The sequence below is a fragment of the Aphanomyces astaci genome (assembly GCF_000520075.1).
Source record: "Aphanomyces astaci strain APO3 unplaced genomic scaffold supercont1.9, whole genome shotgun sequence".
Taxonomy (NCBI): domain Eukaryota; phylum Oomycota; class Saprolegniomycetes; order Saprolegniales; family Verrucalvaceae; genus Aphanomyces; species Aphanomyces astaci.
The window spans coordinates 605,714-621,453 of NW_009798272.1; the positions used below are offsets into that span (position 1 = coordinate 605,714).

The window sequence follows — 15,740 nt, forward strand, 5'->3', positions numbered from 1 at the left end:
AACATGCCAAATAATGGTAAATAGTATCAATACCGGTAGGTTAACAGTAATTTTCTATTTCTAGATCGATTCATCAATGAGACGTAGAGTTTCTTCACCACATTGAGATCTGTCGATTCTACGTCTCAATTTGCTGAAATTTTGACTAGTAAATATGAAATAGAAGTCAGAAAATTTTGTGAAAAGTTGGTAGTTTATAGATGAGGTGCACTAACTGTAAACGACACCACTACAAGTTCGAATCAATCAATAGACAACAACCAGTATTAATATTATTAGTACGTAGTTGTATTAATAAAAGTACTACTACACTACTAGTATTATTATAAAAATGAATACTATTAATATATGGATTGTACGGTGGATTGAAGCCTTATTTCTGAAAGAACTGCATCGTGTACGCCACCGCCTTCTCGGACCAGGTCGGGAGGGGGCCAAGGGGTTCCCCAGGGGTGGCCGTTTCAATTTTCGCGGCGAGGCGGGAGCCTTGGTTGATGGCGCGCTTGGCGTCGAGTTCCGAGGCCTCGTCGGACCCGCCGATGCGGAACACGGGGATGTTGCTCTTCTGGAGAGCCGGCTCTAGGTCCCGCAGGGGTATTTGTCCGGCGCACACGACGATGTGATCCACTTGGAGCAGCAGCTGCTCGTTGGTTTTGGTTTTGGTGATGTACAAACCCTGGTCATCCACCTTGTCGTACGAGATGCCGCCAATCATCTCAACGTCGCGGTGCTGCAGCGATAGTCTGTGAATCCACCCTGTGGTTTTGCCCAGGTCCTTGCCGAGTTTAGTCGATTTGCGCTGCAACAAGTACACTTTGCGGATCGGCGGGGGATGGACGTGCCGAGGCGCGAGCCCCCCGCGGTTGGTCATGGTGCGGTCGATACCCCACTCATCCGCGTACAAGTCAATGTCCAAGCTGGGAGATGTGCCCGTGTGCGTGGCATACTCGGCTACGTCGAAGCCGATGCCGCCGGCGCCGACTATGGCCACGCGGTGGCCCAGCGTCACGTTTCCGTTTAGGACATCCACGTAGCTCACCACCTGACATAATATTGTTATTATCCGTGTAAGGTTGGAGCCATATCGAATAGTAGTAATAGTAGTAGTAACTTGTGTATCCCTGATATTATATATTGTCAATTCGATTGTTCGAAATTGAATGGATATATATGAGCGGCACCAAATCGGCAGACATTCACGAATCAACGGGCCAATCAAAATCTCGCTTCAACCATTATATAACATCGAATTAGTGTGACTTGATAAGTGTGGATACCGGACAATATTGTTGACATACAAAATTCAACCCAAAAATGGATTTGGCAAATCAGCACACAAATAATCCAAAGTGACAATACCAACAAGAGCCATTTGCGGGCGGCAGTCGACTTTAAAAACTTCAGTCCGCTTAGAAATATATATTTTTTTAAATGTTGATATATATATATAATACCTTGGGGCTACTGGCGGCGCCTTCGATCGTGAGCTTGCGCGGCGTGATACCCGTGGCCATGACCACCCGATCAAACTGGTTGTCAATCAAGTGTTGGGCGTCAACATATTGCCCCAGCTGCACTTTGACGCCATGTTTCTTGATTTGTTTGCCTAAATATCATAATCATACCGTGAATCATCATCTCGATTGGCTCAAAAAAAAATGTGTAAAATCATGCGAATAAAATAAATAAAATACGTACCAAAATAGCGCAGGGTTTCGTAAAACTCTTCTTTGCCGGGGATTTGCTTGGCCAGGTTGAATTGGCCGCCAATCTCTTCGTGCTTGTCGTACAACGTCACGTCGTGGCCCCGCTCAGCGGCGACGCTTGCGCACGCCAACCCTGCCGGACCGGCGCCCACCACGGCCACCTTTAACGGATCTAATTAACTGTTAGTTAGCCCTTAGTTGACGTGTATCGTTGTATGTACACTGGGTGGGGCGGTAGTTGAGTTCGGTTTCGTAGCACGCGCGGGGATTCACCAAGCACGACGCTGTGATCCCTTTGAACGTGTGGTCCAGACACGCCTGGAATATCAATATAAATATATCAAGTGAATAGATGAATAGATGAAGAATTGGATACAAACCTGGTTGCACCCAATGCACGTGTTGATTTCGTCGGCGCGGCCTTCCTTGGCCTTTTGAACAAACTCGGGGTCGGCCAGGAACGGACGAGCCATCGATACCATATCTAACAGCAGCAGCATCATCATCACATGTGTAGTTATTGTACACATGTGTACTGTAGTTATTGTACTGTGTTTATTCTAAATCATCGGCAGAAGAATGGAGCCAATCAGAAAGCAGGAAACCATAATCAACGTCAAATTAGTGTGATACTTCAATTAGTATGATTCCAAGCACCACAGGACAACACCTTTTGACATACAAAATTCAGTACACAAAGAATCGATCGATAGATTTGGCGAATTATCAGCACAAACGTCCAAATTGTGGGTAAAAGAACAATAGCAGTTTGTACAATACAATTCGCATCAAAACTATGACGCTCATAACACTACACGTGTGAATTTGTGGAATTTGGCCGATATATATATATATATATATATATACATTTCAAAGTACCAGCATGTTTGTTGGATAAAATGGCTTCAGCGACGTCAGGTGTGTTGATGCGGTTGGTCGTGATCAGTGGAATGTCCACTTCGCCCTATCGAGCATTTTGATTTCATAAGAGAATAAACACAACAATATCCCACACTTTCAAACAACGTTGTCACAGATACAACGTCGTCACAGATATGGTTCTTGATGGAAGAAGCACATGACGTTACCATGAGTTTGCCCGTGACCCAGGAAAAGCCACCCCGGGGCACGCTGGTCGCAATCGTCGGCACTCGCGCTTCGTGCCACCCGATGCCAGTGTTGAGCAGCGTCGCGCCGGCGGCTTCGATTTCTTTGGCCAGTTCGACGATCTCTTCCCACGAACTGCCGTCCTAATATACGTCGACAATTAGAAATGTAGAGTCGGTTGCACTCTCGTGTATCACAACTTGGATTGCAAGAGTGTGCATTCATATTCGTTGGCAAATATATATATATATACGAAATTTGGTGTTTGAGGTCGAAAAGATGGTATAGAAACTCAAATGATTCCTTGTAATTTGATTGGCCAATTCAAAAGAGGTTTTGAGTGTTTTTTTGTTGGTCGATTCATCCCACTCCAAATTCGAATCGAATATATATATATTTATTTATTTATATTCATAGTCGCTGGCACGATGTGGACCAACTTATATATATATATAGAATGAATGAATGAAAATTATAACTGTAGAAGGTCGACATAGTATATATATATATTCACTTCGTACTTGGACCAAATCCAACATGGACAGCCGAAAGATGATGATAAAATCCGGGCCAACCGCCCGACGCATCTGCCGCACAATTTCCACGGGGAACTTAATGCGGTTCTTGTAGTCGCCGCCCCACTCGTCCGTGCGCTTGTTCGTGTGCTTGACGATAAACTACGCGAGTTCAGGAGAGTTAGGGAATGACTGGAAGACCGAGTGGTGGACGTCTGTTTACCTGATTGATCAAGTAACCTTCGGATCCCATGACCTCGACGCCGTCGTAACCTGCTTCGCGAGCGTTCACGGCGCATTGCACGTAGTCCTTGATGGTTGATTGGATGCCGCGATGGGACAGTTCCTTGGGAGTGAACCATCCGATGGGCGCTTTGATCGGAGACGGCGCCACCGTGAACGGATGGTACCCGTACCGTCCGCTGTGCAGGATTTGCATGGCTATCTTCCCCTGCAAGTTGCATGAGTCATTCGTGTCGTGATGGAAGATTGAGGTACCCCGTTGCCATGGACCGCTTGCGTGACTTCCTTGTGGCGGTTGATTTCGCTGGACGTGGTCATTTTCCCAGCGAGGGGACTCACTCGACCAGCTCGATTCGGGGCCACGCCACCGGTGACAATCAAGCCCACATCCCCACGAGCTCTACATACATGATCAAATGAGCTCGACATTCACAGATCACCGATCGTTACCGTTCTGAGAAGAACGCAGCGAGCTTCGTGAGCGAGCGCCCTTCTTCCAGCCCCGTGTGCATAGAGCCCATGAGCACTCTGTTCTTGAGGGTCGTGAAACCCAAGTCCAGCGGCGTGAGCAAGTGCGGGTATTTGGTCGTCACCTTGGATGAAGCAGCAGCCATCGTCAGTCGTATCGGCAAGTGATCGCGAATCTTTAAAGTGCCGTCCGTGTATACGAAACAGCGCGAAACCAAGTTCCAACGAATTCCCTTATATCTTGTTCAATATATTGGACTGTTTTGATACTACGTAGTATGTAGTATAATACTAACCGGTAGGGTTAATATTTCAACTTCAATTCAAGATAAGGAGTACCATTCGAAAGGGTTCGTGTCAAATAACGTTCCAAAACATCCAAACTATATCACTCAAATACTCCGACTAATATATTGGTTATACTGGTATAGACTGTCCGAAAGTTCAAATAAGGGAATTTGTACTTGAAGGTTTCACGGATTCCCATCGTCCGATTGGTCCCGAAGATTCCACTTTCGATGCAGCTCACAAATACTACAGTAGTACAGAAGTACTTTCTTTTTCATGCTCTACAGTATGGTTGCATGGTGCAGCACTCTGTGGGTGATCTTGTGCGACGAACATGGCCATTAACAGTCGTGAGGATGATGCAGTACTTACGCATTGGACGGATGCACGTTGTTCGCCTGATCGAAATATCAAGAGCTCAGTTTTCGGAGTAACGTATGGTCCTTACGTATACCCAAAATTTGGACTTTTGTCCTGATTCGCCAAATCTATCAATCGATCCTAAAAGCAGCCCATCAGTGTCACACTAATTTAATTCACACACTAATTCGATGTTAGACTATGACAATTTGAGCACCTCCCTCACTCCAATTTATGACAATAAAAGTTGAAATATATGTGAGCTTGCCTACAGTACAGTACTTACAGTTGACCGAAGTAGTAGTACTAGCTAATGGTATTAACTACTACAGTAGTAGTTAGTAGTACAGTACTGTAGGGAATTGGTCAGCTGCACATGCCAGCTAACACATTATTACAAACCCACTACTACATCTGCATTGACAATTAACAGTTAACTAATTGATTAACAGTTAATAAATCCCGAATCATTTTGTGGTTGAGGGGACACGGATAAAACCTTGGTCTGTATCCGTACCCCGAACATGATTTGTCGACTTTGCACAACCAAAACACGAATATCATCATTGCCATGCTCCATCGACGCGTCAAGGTGCTTCTTCTGCGGTCCACGACAACCCAAGCCCGGCTTTATAGCGCCCCGACAGTCTCGACGGTCACTGTCGGCGACGTTCTGGCCGCTCGTGAAAAAGTTTTCAGCAACCTCGACAGCGCGGCCCAAGGCGAGCTGCACCCACACTTTGAGCAATGGCAGTCCATCCGTCACGATGTATGATATTCGTGTGGATGCGGCAGAGTGATAATCGTCTTGATGTTGTGTCTGTAGGCCCCCGTTCATTCTGCCGTGAATCTCATGGTCCAGCGCAACATTGGTTCGCTCATTGTCACGCAAGGTCAGTCAGTACCGTTAGTACATGCACGGGACGTATGTGGCTGACTCTGTCCGACGTAGAAGACCAAGGGGTTGTGGGCATTGTCACGGAGCGCGACATCCTCGTGAAGGGGAAGGAGACGGCAGAGCACGAAGAGTTGGCAGTGAAGGACATCATGTCCAAGCGAATCTTGTGCATTGATCCTTCCACGACAATCATGGCGTACGCAACCACTACGCACACGCGCATACTATAGGTATCCTTCTCACGCGACAACATCGATCGAATAGGGCGCTGGCGACCATGAACAAGGAGAAAATCCGTCATTTGGCGGTGGTACACACGGATCCGTCGCAACCGGCGGCGGCCGACGCGGTGCCGATCGAAGCCATGCGCAGTGTCTTGTCGATCAAGGTATTTCCTCCATCTTTCTTCACACATCGTCGACTGATGTTGGCTATGGCTCGTCTGTCCGATCCTCAGGACATCATCAAGGCATATGCCGAAGACAAGAAGCAAGAGCTCACTGACCCAACCAACACTGCCACCTCCGCCACCGCGATCCCGTCGGTACGATGAAGCATCGTCAGCATATAAACACTCTTGAACTAACCAATATATGGATATATAGTCAACCACGGAAGCGTCCCCCGAAGAGCCGACAAAAGACATCATCCCTGCCACAGGTACCATATATATATATATATATATATATTTCCCTTATTATATATATAAATATATTTCCCTTATTATATATATATATATTTCCCTTATTATATATATATATTTCCCTTATTATATATATATTTATATTTCCCTTATTATATATATATTTATATTTCCCTTATTATATATATATATATATTATTTCCCTACTGATGAAAGTCCTATTGAATTGGTGGTTGTAGTAAATGCGTCGACGTTGCTGCGCAAAAAGCACGAGACGATCAATTTGATCTTAAACACTCGCTTGGAAGACAACGTGTCGGTTGCGGAAGCCGTGGCAGAAATGGTCAGTTCTCATTTGCTGAAGATATATATATATTTGAATAATATATCTATCGATGGCTAGGCCAAGCGCCATTTCGGAGCGGTGTTGGTCATGGACGATGGCAAGAAGATCAAAGGCATCTTCACGGAGCGGTACATAAGATCATTCACATGAGATACAGTCTGATATGAAATCATGACAGGGACTACTTGACCAAGGTGCTGCACCCCAAGCTAGACGCGTCCCAAGTTCTCACCAAGGACGTGTGCACGCGAAGTGTGTGGACGCTAAAGAGCGACGATTCGCTGCACACGTGTGTGTTTGAAGCTGCGACAAGGTGATGATAGGGTTTTGGTGAGATGTTTTTTTACTAGTGTAAGAATGCCTGTGCGTAGAAACTTCCACCACTTCCCCGTCGTGGATGCCAAGGAAGAGATCGTCGGACTGCTCTCGGTCAAGGATATTGTCCATGAAATCGTCAGCGAAGTCAAACCCACTACGGGCTTTTGGCTCATGGAGTACTTTAAAAAGGCCAAACAACCGGCGGCGGCGGCCGAAAAGGTGGAAGCTGCCGCATCGCCCTCCGTGGGTCAAGAGCCCAACGCTGCTACTGCTACCAAGGACGACCAAACCATTGCCGCCAAGACAGACGACGCCAAAGCATCGGACCCCAAGACTGCTGCATCATCTTAATCAATTCCACAGTTTTTCCACCTCTTTTGTTGGAAAACCTCGTTCGTTTTTGATTGGCCCATTTGCGAGCATTTACAGCCAATCATAATCGCCCATTATGCGAGCGCCATTATTATGGATTCCTTGACCAACAACATAATTACATGCCCCCGGCAAACCGGCGACAAGTGTGCGCCCGATGCGATCGTCCGCCGTGTGTGTGCTATTGTGCATTCATTCCATCTCCAAAGCTTGTGACGCAGTTTAAAGTGCATTGTATACAGCACCCGAACGAATTCAAGCGGAAAGCGCTGTCGAGCGTACCCGTGCTTGGACACGCGTTGGAGTCGATGTCGCTCGAAGTCACCACAACGTCAACCTTCACAGTCGGCGAGAACGAGTCTGTGTTGCTGCTGTTCCCTGGGTCGACGGCCACTGTCCTCACCAGTGCCGACTTGACACCCAACCTGACCCTCGTGGTGGTGGACGGCACGTGGAAGGAAGCCAAGCAGATAGTCCAGCGCGATCCGACGCTTCGCGCGTTGCGTCGTGTCGTGGTGCAATCAACAGCTACGAGTCTCTACGGCACCCTTCGAAGGGAACCGATGGAAGGGTGTTTGTCGACTTTAGAAGCCGTTGCAGCAGCCATCAGCGTCCTCGAAGGCCAGACGTCGACCGAGACAACCCTGCTGTCCATGTTTCAACAGGTGGTCGCGCTTCAACAAGAGTACGTTCATGCGGGTGTCCAGCGTAACCTCTCTTTCTACGACGGCGTTCCCAAACCTGCCCGCGTATTACAGGAAGTTGCCGTGACTGTCCCAGAAGCGCTCGAAGATGGCGAGTCGCACTGGTACGAAGTTTACTTAACCCAACACAGCGTAAGCGGCATCGCCACCACCAGCAACGGCGACCGCTTCTTTGGCACGCATAGCCAGGCCATTGGTTATGTGGCGGCGTTGAATGCAGGTCGCGTTCGCGGCCATCGTTTTGGCGTGCGTCGGTTCCATATATTGACCAATCAAAGCCAAGGTTGAAAAAAAATGCAAAATAATATTTTTATGGACACAAAAAGAAGGATTCGGGGGAGGGTGGTTCGTGCGACGGGCGGGCGACTTATTCGGCATGGACGGCGGCGGCGTCGTCAAGTACTTTGATGTACCGAGGCACGCCGTACTGGCCGTCGGCCGTGGGCCAGAGCCACTTTTGCCAGTCTTGGGGCCGCACCTTTTCATTCTTGTCGTCGTACTCGAGCAGCGTCGACGTCTTCATGGCCGCCAAGAGCGACGGGTAGTCTTGGTGGATCGAGTACACCGATTGGAAGCTCCCGACAAACGCCACAGGCACATACCCGTCCACGTCCATGTGTTGGCGCAGAAACGTATCGCGCACGAGGTTGTCCGGGGACAAGAAGAACTCACTACGATAGAGTTGCCATCATCAGACACACTGGAGGTGCAAGGCGGAGGAATAACGTACATTTGAGTTTTGGCGTAGTCGGCCGTGACCGCCACGTCGGTAGTGGGGACGAACACGCCGTTCACGTACGCGCCTTGGGTCGAGTCGAAGTTACGACCGCCACGGCCGCCGCGTCCGCCAGCATTCTTCCAGCCGCGACCGCCGCCGCCACCACGACGAGCACCGCTTGGAGCTCCATTGTTCTTGGCATCTACAGTATCCAAAGAATACACAGTTGGTTGCGCGTTGAGCCAGTTGGCGACAACTTGGATCGAGCGTACCGTTGTTGAACGGCTTGTTCTTTTTGAACGAGCCTTGGTCGTGGGACGAAGAAGTCTGCTGGTGGTGCTGCTGGTTACCCTGGTCGACCTCTTCAGCCTCAACCAAGCGGTACTTGACAGGTGTCGTCGTTGCGGTTGCTGTTGCCATCGGATTCGAGAAAGCACACTGTTCAACGTGATTTCTAAGTTTGCACCAGTCATGTCGACCCCTACCCCGGCCAGGCCATCGACCAACATTCTGCAACCGTCACTTTACTTAAAACCGAAATATCGGCCAATCACAATTAAACGACGCGTACAAATATAAAAGAAACCGAATCGCGTGTTCTTTTAAGCCAACTGGAAGTGCAGTGTAAATGTAGCACGCAGCTACTGTATATCTCAACTACACGAGCGGATACGACGCGCAGTCGGCCAACCCGCACATGTTCTTGTCCCGAGCAATGTTAAAGTACCCTTGCAATCCCCACTTGGCCGACCAACTAACTCGGTCAGTTAGTGCATGCATCGCAGGTCTATTCCCTTCTCCAGAGAGAGACTACTACTACTACTACTGGGTCGTCGTTCCATACCTGTTCTTGACGATCCAGTACTTGTGTCCGTCCTCGGTTGTGTTGTATCCCACCGCCAACACCGCTACAAACAGCTTTTAGTTAAACGACTACTAGTACATCAACTACTCAATGTAGTAACTAATAACACCCATACCGTGGTTCACATCTTGTTCGCCAGAATGGCACACTGTGGAATCGTACACGCCGTTCTTGTAAAACCGAAAGTCCGGTGCCACTTGAAACGCAATACTCACAGGACCTGCTGTTCCCACCGCCTTGCGCTATGTAAACGCCCCAGTCGTCCGTTAGTTGATTTCGACTAACTACTACTACTACTTACTACGTAGTAGTAGTAGTAATTAGTCACGTACCAGCTCGAGCTCATCCGTTGAAGTTATGTTGACCACGTCCACAACATGGACGCCGACAGACGCACGAGAAAACTTGCACGGTTCGTCCTTGGCATGGTACGGATACGACTACAAAGTGAGTTGCTAAGCCACGACTCAAGCAACGTGAGATGGAACTACCGCGCCAGTGTCGAGTCCGCCGTTGTACTTGATGTACTCGAACGCATGCGATGGCAGGCCGCCGCTGCACCCGTGGTTGTCGAAGGCTTGGGCACAGTCGACGAGGTTTTGCTCGGACAGCAGCACTTTCTTGCCGTGGGTGAGCAAGTTGTGGCTTTCTAACGACCCCGTCGACGAAAACGTCCTACAAATCCATGGAGTAGAACCAAAAAAGGTCCAAAGTAGCTGGCAACTGTACCAGCAACTGCCGCATTTGCCTTGGTCTTTCACGGGCGACACGGCATCCCACCGACGCCAGTCGATGGCGTCGGGGACGTTCGTGTGGCCACCCACGCTAGGAAGCAACAGTGGGTTAGCCACGATTGTAGTCCAAGATCTAAACAGTGTACGTACCGCGCAGTGTGCGTGGCAGAGCAGTTTTGTGGACTCGACACGCCCAAGTACAATTGCTTGAACTCGTCCCTACAGGTCAACTAAGCTTAGTAATAACATGGATGGAAGGTCACTTTGCACTACTAAGTACCATGTCGTGTCGGCAAACTGGTTTAATTCCAACGAGTAGCGTTTGAGGGGGTGCTGGTTGTGCGCTGCGACAGCGTGCGCATTCTCGTGAAAGGTCGCAGTGCGTTGCTGGTGTTCCTCTGCAGAGAGATACGCGACGCCGTGCTTGGCTTGCCACTGTTGAAAGAGAGCGTTCAACGCGTTTTGGCTAGGCATCTACAGTACGTAGTAGGATTAGTCGTCATGATACATGCCCAAACGATTGAATGCACGGGATGGCAGCACCTCCGTGAGAGCCCAGTTGATGCTATCTTCCTTGTCACATTGAAAGATGGCAGGGGGCAACAGCTTGGCTTCGGTCTCGTTGTAGCACATAGACGGCACAGCCGCCGACTTGCACCAGTAGCATGGCTCCCCGCCTTCCGTGTTGTGAATACACGAGTCTTTGGAATTGTAGAAGTGGCATCCGTGGTTTACAGGGCCCAACCACGTCGACGGCCACACAGTAGCGTCCATTCCACCGGATGTCGCCAGCTATTGTCATCACCAGTCAAGAACGAGAGGACAGAAATGAACGCGTCCGTCGTTACCGCGGCCAAATCGACGACGTCAGCTTCAAAGACGAGGGATTTCTTCTTCATGTCGCACTGGAACACGGCGGGGGGCAATTGCTCGGCCTCGGTTTCGTTGTAGCACTGGGATGGCACCGCCGCGGACTTGCACCAGTAGCAGGGCTTGTCGCCTTCGGTGTTCTGCTGGCAAGACGCTTCCGAATTGTAAAAGTGGCAGCCACTATTCGCAGGAGTGGCATCCTCCTTCATGCACTGGAACACAGCCGGAGGCAACTGGGCGGCTTCATCTTCGTCAAAGCATGAGCTGGGCACGGCAGCAGAGGCACACCAATAGCATGGTTTCCCTTCCGACGAGCCCAAGCATGCGTCTTTGTTGTTGAATAAATGGCAGCGGTCGTTGGTGGTGGCCACCACAGACGTCGCGACCAGCATCCCGACGGGGAACGTGCACTTCATCTTTGAAAACCAAAAGTGGTCAAGATCGTCGCTTGTGGGGCCGGTAAATGCAGGCATACTTGAGTCAAATGAGCCGGAATGTATGTATATTTACGTATCTTCAAGGACACGCCATAAAAAGGTTGCAAAGTGACAACTTCAAACACGATGGCACCGACAGTGCATGCGATACAGAGTGTTAGTTTTGGGTGGCGAGGCGACACACAAAACATCGATGGAGCAGACTTCCTAACAACGATCATCGATGATCTAGGCACCATTCACCCTACCCCATTACAACTTTCAACTAGAAGAATCATATATATTGAGCTTGGATCCTTTGATCGTTATCTCGCCCTACATTCATCACAACATACAAACACTGGGTCAGACTCATCTGCTGTCGACTAAGCCGCCACTTGTTGCTTCGATTGCTCGCCTTCCGAGGCCTTCGACTGCTCGCCTTGCAAGGCCTTGGGCTTCTCCCCTTCCAATGGCTTTGCCGACTCTTGGGCCTTGGCAAACGGAGTGCTCTTCCACTCCTCTTCAAACTCTTCCTTCGACACGCCTTGCGAGCAAATGGTCTCCTGGCTGCCCTCGTCGTCCTTGTTTTGCTTGCGCCACGTCGTCACCATCTTCTTGCCAGGGAGCAAGCGTTCGTGGACCGCCTTCCTTCAACCGCCCGTTCGCATCTTCGTAGCGTCGGCGGATGCTCTGCACGCGGCGCCCCTTGTCGTCCACCACCGACGAGCTCGAGTACGAGTAGTTGGAGAACGCGCGGGATTCTTCGTCTCCGCCAGACACTTCCTTGGACGGTTGTGTATCGCGGGTCGCCACGGGCAGGTCGCGGAAAAAGTCGTCGTCTTCAGTCAGCGACGGGGCGGACAAGAGGCGGTAGGAGCGCAAAGGGAACGCCATCCGCATTTCGTCGGCCATCGCGTCCAGTTCCATCAAGGACTGCTCGAGGCTCGCCATGGGATACCAATAGGAAGGGCGCACAACGTCCCAGGTTGACATTGGTTGGTAGTAGCGAAACGATCATCGATGATCTAGGCACCATTCACCCTACCCCATTACAACTTTCAACTAGAAGAATCATATATATTGAGCTTGGATCCTTTGATCGTTATCTCGCCCTACATTCATCACAACATACAAACACTGGGTCAGACTCATCTGCTGTCGACTAAGCCGCCACTTGTTGCTTCGATTGCTCGCCTTCCGAGGCCTTCGACTGCTCGCCTTGCAAGGCCTTGGGCTTCTCCCCTTCCAATGGCTTTGCCGACTCTTGGGCCTTGGCAAACGGAGTGCTCTTCCACTCCTCTTCAAACTCTTCCTTCGACACGCCTTGCGAGCAAATGGTCTCCTGGCTGCCCTCGTCGTCCTTGTTTTGCTTGCGCCACGTCGTCACCATCTTCTTGCCAGGGAGCAAGCGTTCGTGGACCGCCTTCAACCGCCCGTTCGCATCTTCGTAGCGTCGGCGGATGCTCTGCACGCGGCGCCCCTTGTCGTCCACCACCGACGAGCTCGAGTACGAGTAGTTGGAGAACGCGCGGGATTCTTCGTCTCCGCCAGACACTTCCTTGGACGGTTGTGTATCGCGGGTCGCCACGGGCAGGTCGCGGAAAAAGTCGTCGTCTTCAGTCAGCGACGGGGCGGACAAGAGGCGGTAGGAGCGCAAAGGGAACGCCATCCGCATTTCGTCGGCCATCGCGTCCAGTTCCATCAAGGACTGCTCGAGGCTCGCCATGGGATACCAATAGGAAGGGCGCACAACGTCCCAGGTTGACATTGGTTGGTAGTAGCGAAACATGATGTTGTCGAGACGGCAAATGCGAAAGTGAGAACATGGCACCCAACACGAGGTTCACCGATGCAGACGTTGCAAGTGTTGTAAAAACGCGAAGGAGAACAGGTCGTTGGGCATTTTGCAGTTGCAACGGGCTAACTACTCCAACTTGCAAACTAATCGACGCCGGGTCCCATGTGAACACTCAATCAAGTTGGTTAGTTCCTAAACCGCGTCAATGACCATGCTGAATGCCTACCAGTTGGTAAGATGTGAATAAATTGTGTGGTTGTTTACCTCTGGCAACTCGACATTGCCAGCTTCATCGACAAGGAGGTCGCCCTGGAAAACGTCGGGAGGCTGCCTGGGTTTCGTGGTACCGTTGGGAGGCACCATACTGCAGCATACTTGCACCAAAATCAGGGCTGGTAGTCGTTGGTGTTCAGCAGGTAAGGTGTTTTTGAAGTGTCAAAGCGGCCGCCGTGGTTCGAAGGAGTGGCATTCGTTTCCTGTGACTGAATACAGCTAAAACTGGTGGCAACTGGTACCAAGTATGGTCGATAACATGCATGGCTTCACTTCCAATGAGCCTAGTGATGAATGCTTACTTTTGACGAGATGACAGCGGTGGACGTCGACCGGACCCTGCATGTACTACATCTTTGAAACCAAAAGTAAATATGGCTTACTGTTAGTTGGCGCGCTTTTTCAGAATGTATGTAATTACTGTATGTATCTTCAACTACGCCGGAGTAAACCAAAACCTTGCCAAAAAGTATCACTGATCGCAAAGTGATCATGTTGCGGACATCCTTGGCACCACCAAGCGATACCTAGGTCAAATCAAGAGACCTTTACGGTAGAGACATCACAATCAGGCCTCCTACTCCTTTTAACGAAATCGCGTGCATCAATAAAACAACCAAATATATCGAGCTTGGATCCTCTGATCGTTATCTCATCCTACATTCACGTATACAGGGTCAGACTATTGCACACCAGCAGCAGTCGACTAAGCCGCCACTTGTTGCTTCGATTGCTCGCCTTCCGAGGCCTTCGACTGCTCGCCTTGCAAGGCCTTGGGCTTCTCCCCTTCCAATGGCTTTGCCGACTCTTGGGCCTTGGCAAACGGAGTGCTCTTCCACTCCTCTTCAAACTCTTCCTTCGACACGCCTTGCGAGCAAATGGTCTCCTGGCTGCCCTCGTCGTCCTTGTTTTGCTTGCGCCACGTCGTCACCATCTTCTTGCCAGGGAGCAAGCGTTCGTGGACCGCCTTCAACCGCCCGTTCGCATCTTCGTAGCGTCGGCGGATGCTCTGCACGCGGCGCCCCTTGTCGTCCACCACCGACGAGCTCGAGTACGAGTAGTTGGAGAACGCGCGGGATTCTTCGTCTCCGCCAGACACTTCCTTGGACGGTTGTGTATCGCGGGTCGCCACGGGCAGGTCGCGGAAAAAGTCGTCGTCTTCAGTCAGCGACGGGGCGGACAAGAGGCGGTAGGAGCGCAAAGGGAACGCCATCCGCATTTCGTCGGCCATCGCGTCCAGTTCCATCAAGGACTGCTCGAGGCTCGCCATGGGATACCAATAGGAAGGGCGCACAACGTCCCAGGTTGACATTGGTTGGTAGTAGCGAAACATGATGTTGTCGAGACGGCAAATGCGAAAGTGAGAACATGGCACCCAACACGAGGTTCACCGATGCAGACGTTGCAAGTGTTGTAAAAACGCGAAGGAGAACAGGTCGTTGGGCTTCTCGAAAATCATCGAGTCGTTGAAACGGGCTATTCCAACAAGTCCAATGTCGCGTCCCACTCGGACGCCCTATCGATCTGAAGCATTGCAAATCCTTGCCCATGACCAACATGTTGAATGCCTACCAGCCGCTGACGATGTGGGACGTTGTGCACCCGTCCTATTGGTACCCCTTGACTAGCCTTGAGCAATCGTTGATGGACTTGAACGCCCTGTCAAATGTGGACATGCCCGTGCAAACTTATTGCATCATGGAGGCCATCCCGCCATCGACTTCCGACGAGCCAGACGATTTTTTCCGCGATTTACCGGTTGTGGCTCAAGGCTCCCCGGAGACCAAGGATGTGTCGACCAACGCTGATGACAAAGCTCAATCGTTCAGCTACTCGTACTCTAGCTCGTCCGTGGCGGATGACAAGGGCTGCATCGTGCAGAGCATCCGACGCCGCTACGAAGATGCCAGCGGGCGGTTGAAGGCGACACACGAACGCCGGTTGCCTGGGAAGAAAGTGGTGACGACGTGGCAAAAGGCAGGCAAGGACGATGAGGGAAAGCAGGACACGATTTGTTCCGAAGGCACAACGAAGGACGAGTTCGACGAAGAATGGAAGAAGACGCCCTTTGCCAAGGCCAAAGTACAGAAAACCA

General features: G+C 50.3%; 9 protein-coding genes across 10 annotated transcripts in view; 3 read left to right on the top strand and 6 right to left on the bottom strand.

Annotated features, from left to right (window-relative positions):
• Positions 1–258: 258 nt before the first annotated feature.
• H257_05020 (hypothetical protein) lies at positions 259–4,229 on the bottom strand. Its single transcript, XM_009829734.1, has 11 exons — positions 4,022–4,229; positions 3,827–3,971; positions 3,552–3,779; positions 3,335–3,490; positions 2,795–2,956; positions 2,586–2,670; positions 2,087–2,190; positions 1,928–2,024; positions 1,699–1,878; positions 1,455–1,606; positions 259–1,042 (listed from the first exon to the last, which is right to left on the bottom strand). Exons 1-11 carry the CDS (start codon positions 4,183–4,185, stop codon positions 374–376), a joined length of 2,142 nt encoding a protein of 713 aa, XP_009828036.1. The 5' UTR covers positions 4,186–4,229; the 3' UTR covers positions 259–373.
• A 998-nt stretch (positions 4,230–5,227) lies between these two features.
• On the top strand, positions 5,228–7,286 carry H257_05021 (hypothetical protein). Its single transcript, XM_009829735.1, has 10 exons — positions 5,228–5,456; positions 5,514–5,580; positions 5,640–5,781; positions 5,850–5,973; positions 6,043–6,129; positions 6,191–6,245; positions 6,468–6,571; positions 6,632–6,702; positions 6,753–6,887; positions 6,946–7,286. The coding sequence occupies exons 1-10, from the start codon at positions 5,259–5,261 to the stop codon at positions 7,241–7,243; spliced, it is 1,281 nt and encodes a 426-aa protein (XP_009828037.1). The 5' UTR covers positions 5,228–5,258; the 3' UTR covers positions 7,244–7,286.
• Positions 7,287–7,386: 100 nt separating this feature from the next.
• Positions 7,387–9,276, top strand: H257_05022 (hypothetical protein; the record flags this gene model as incomplete). Its single annotated transcript, XM_009829736.1, has 1 exon — positions 7,387–9,276. One exon carries the CDS (start codon positions 7,387–7,389, stop codon positions 8,254–8,256), a length of 870 nt encoding a protein of 289 aa, XP_009828038.1. The 3' UTR covers positions 8,257–9,276.
• Positions 8,115–9,276, bottom strand: H257_05023. 2 transcript variants are annotated; one of them, XM_009829738.1, is made up of 3 exons: positions 8,959–9,276; positions 8,699–8,888; positions 8,115–8,639 (listed from the first exon to the last, which is right to left on the bottom strand). In XM_009829738.1, the coding sequence occupies exons 1-3, from the start codon at positions 9,104–9,106 to the stop codon at positions 8,336–8,338; spliced, it is 642 nt and encodes a 213-aa protein (XP_009828040.1). In that variant the 5' UTR covers positions 9,107–9,276; the 3' UTR covers positions 8,115–8,335. The 2 variants fall into 2 exon arrangements, with proteins under 2 accessions (XP_009828040.1, XP_009828039.1); XM_009829737.1 differs by having other exon boundaries at positions 8,699–9,276.
• Positions 9,261–11,576, bottom strand: H257_05024 (hypothetical protein). Its single transcript, XM_009829739.1, has 10 exons — positions 11,134–11,576; positions 10,829–11,077; positions 10,566–10,759; positions 10,436–10,504; positions 10,281–10,376; positions 10,043–10,226; positions 9,884–9,991; positions 9,667–9,793; positions 9,531–9,594; positions 9,261–9,440 (listed from the first exon to the last, which is right to left on the bottom strand). Exons 1-10 carry the CDS (start codon positions 11,569–11,571, stop codon positions 9,344–9,346), a joined length of 1,626 nt encoding a protein of 541 aa, XP_009828041.1. The 5' UTR covers positions 11,572–11,576; the 3' UTR covers positions 9,261–9,343.
• A 381-nt stretch (positions 11,577–11,957) lies between these two features.
• H257_05025 (hypothetical protein) lies at positions 11,958–12,525 on the bottom strand (the record flags this gene model as incomplete). The annotated part of the gene is made up of 2 exons (XM_009829740.1): positions 11,958–12,218; positions 12,271–12,525. 2 exons carry the CDS (start codon positions 12,523–12,525, stop codon positions 11,958–11,960), a joined length of 516 nt encoding a protein of 171 aa, XP_009828042.1.
• A 134-nt stretch (positions 12,526–12,659) lies between these two features.
• Positions 12,660–13,300, bottom strand: H257_05026 (hypothetical protein; the record flags this gene model as incomplete). Its single annotated transcript, XM_009829741.1, has 1 exon — positions 12,660–13,300. The coding sequence occupies one exon, from the start codon at positions 13,298–13,300 to the stop codon at positions 12,737–12,739; it is 564 nt and encodes a 187-aa protein (XP_009828043.1). The 3' UTR covers positions 12,660–12,736.
• A 1,051-nt stretch (positions 13,301–14,351) lies between these two features.
• Positions 14,352–14,915, bottom strand: H257_05027 (hypothetical protein; the record flags this gene model as incomplete). The annotated part of the gene is made up of 1 exon (XM_009829742.1): positions 14,352–14,915. One exon carries the CDS (start codon positions 14,913–14,915, stop codon positions 14,352–14,354), a length of 564 nt encoding a protein of 187 aa, XP_009828044.1.
• Positions 14,916–15,193: 278 nt separating this feature from the next.
• H257_05028 (hypothetical protein) overlaps positions 15,194–15,740 on the top strand; it is a gene marked incomplete at both ends in the record, with an annotated part of 2,168 nt that continues 1,621 nt past the window's right edge. Inside the window, one exon of the mRNA XM_009829743.1 lies at positions 15,194–15,727. Within this exon, the coding sequence (XP_009828045.1) occupies positions 15,194–15,727 (534 nt within the window). The remainder of the gene's footprint in view (positions 15,728–15,740) is intronic.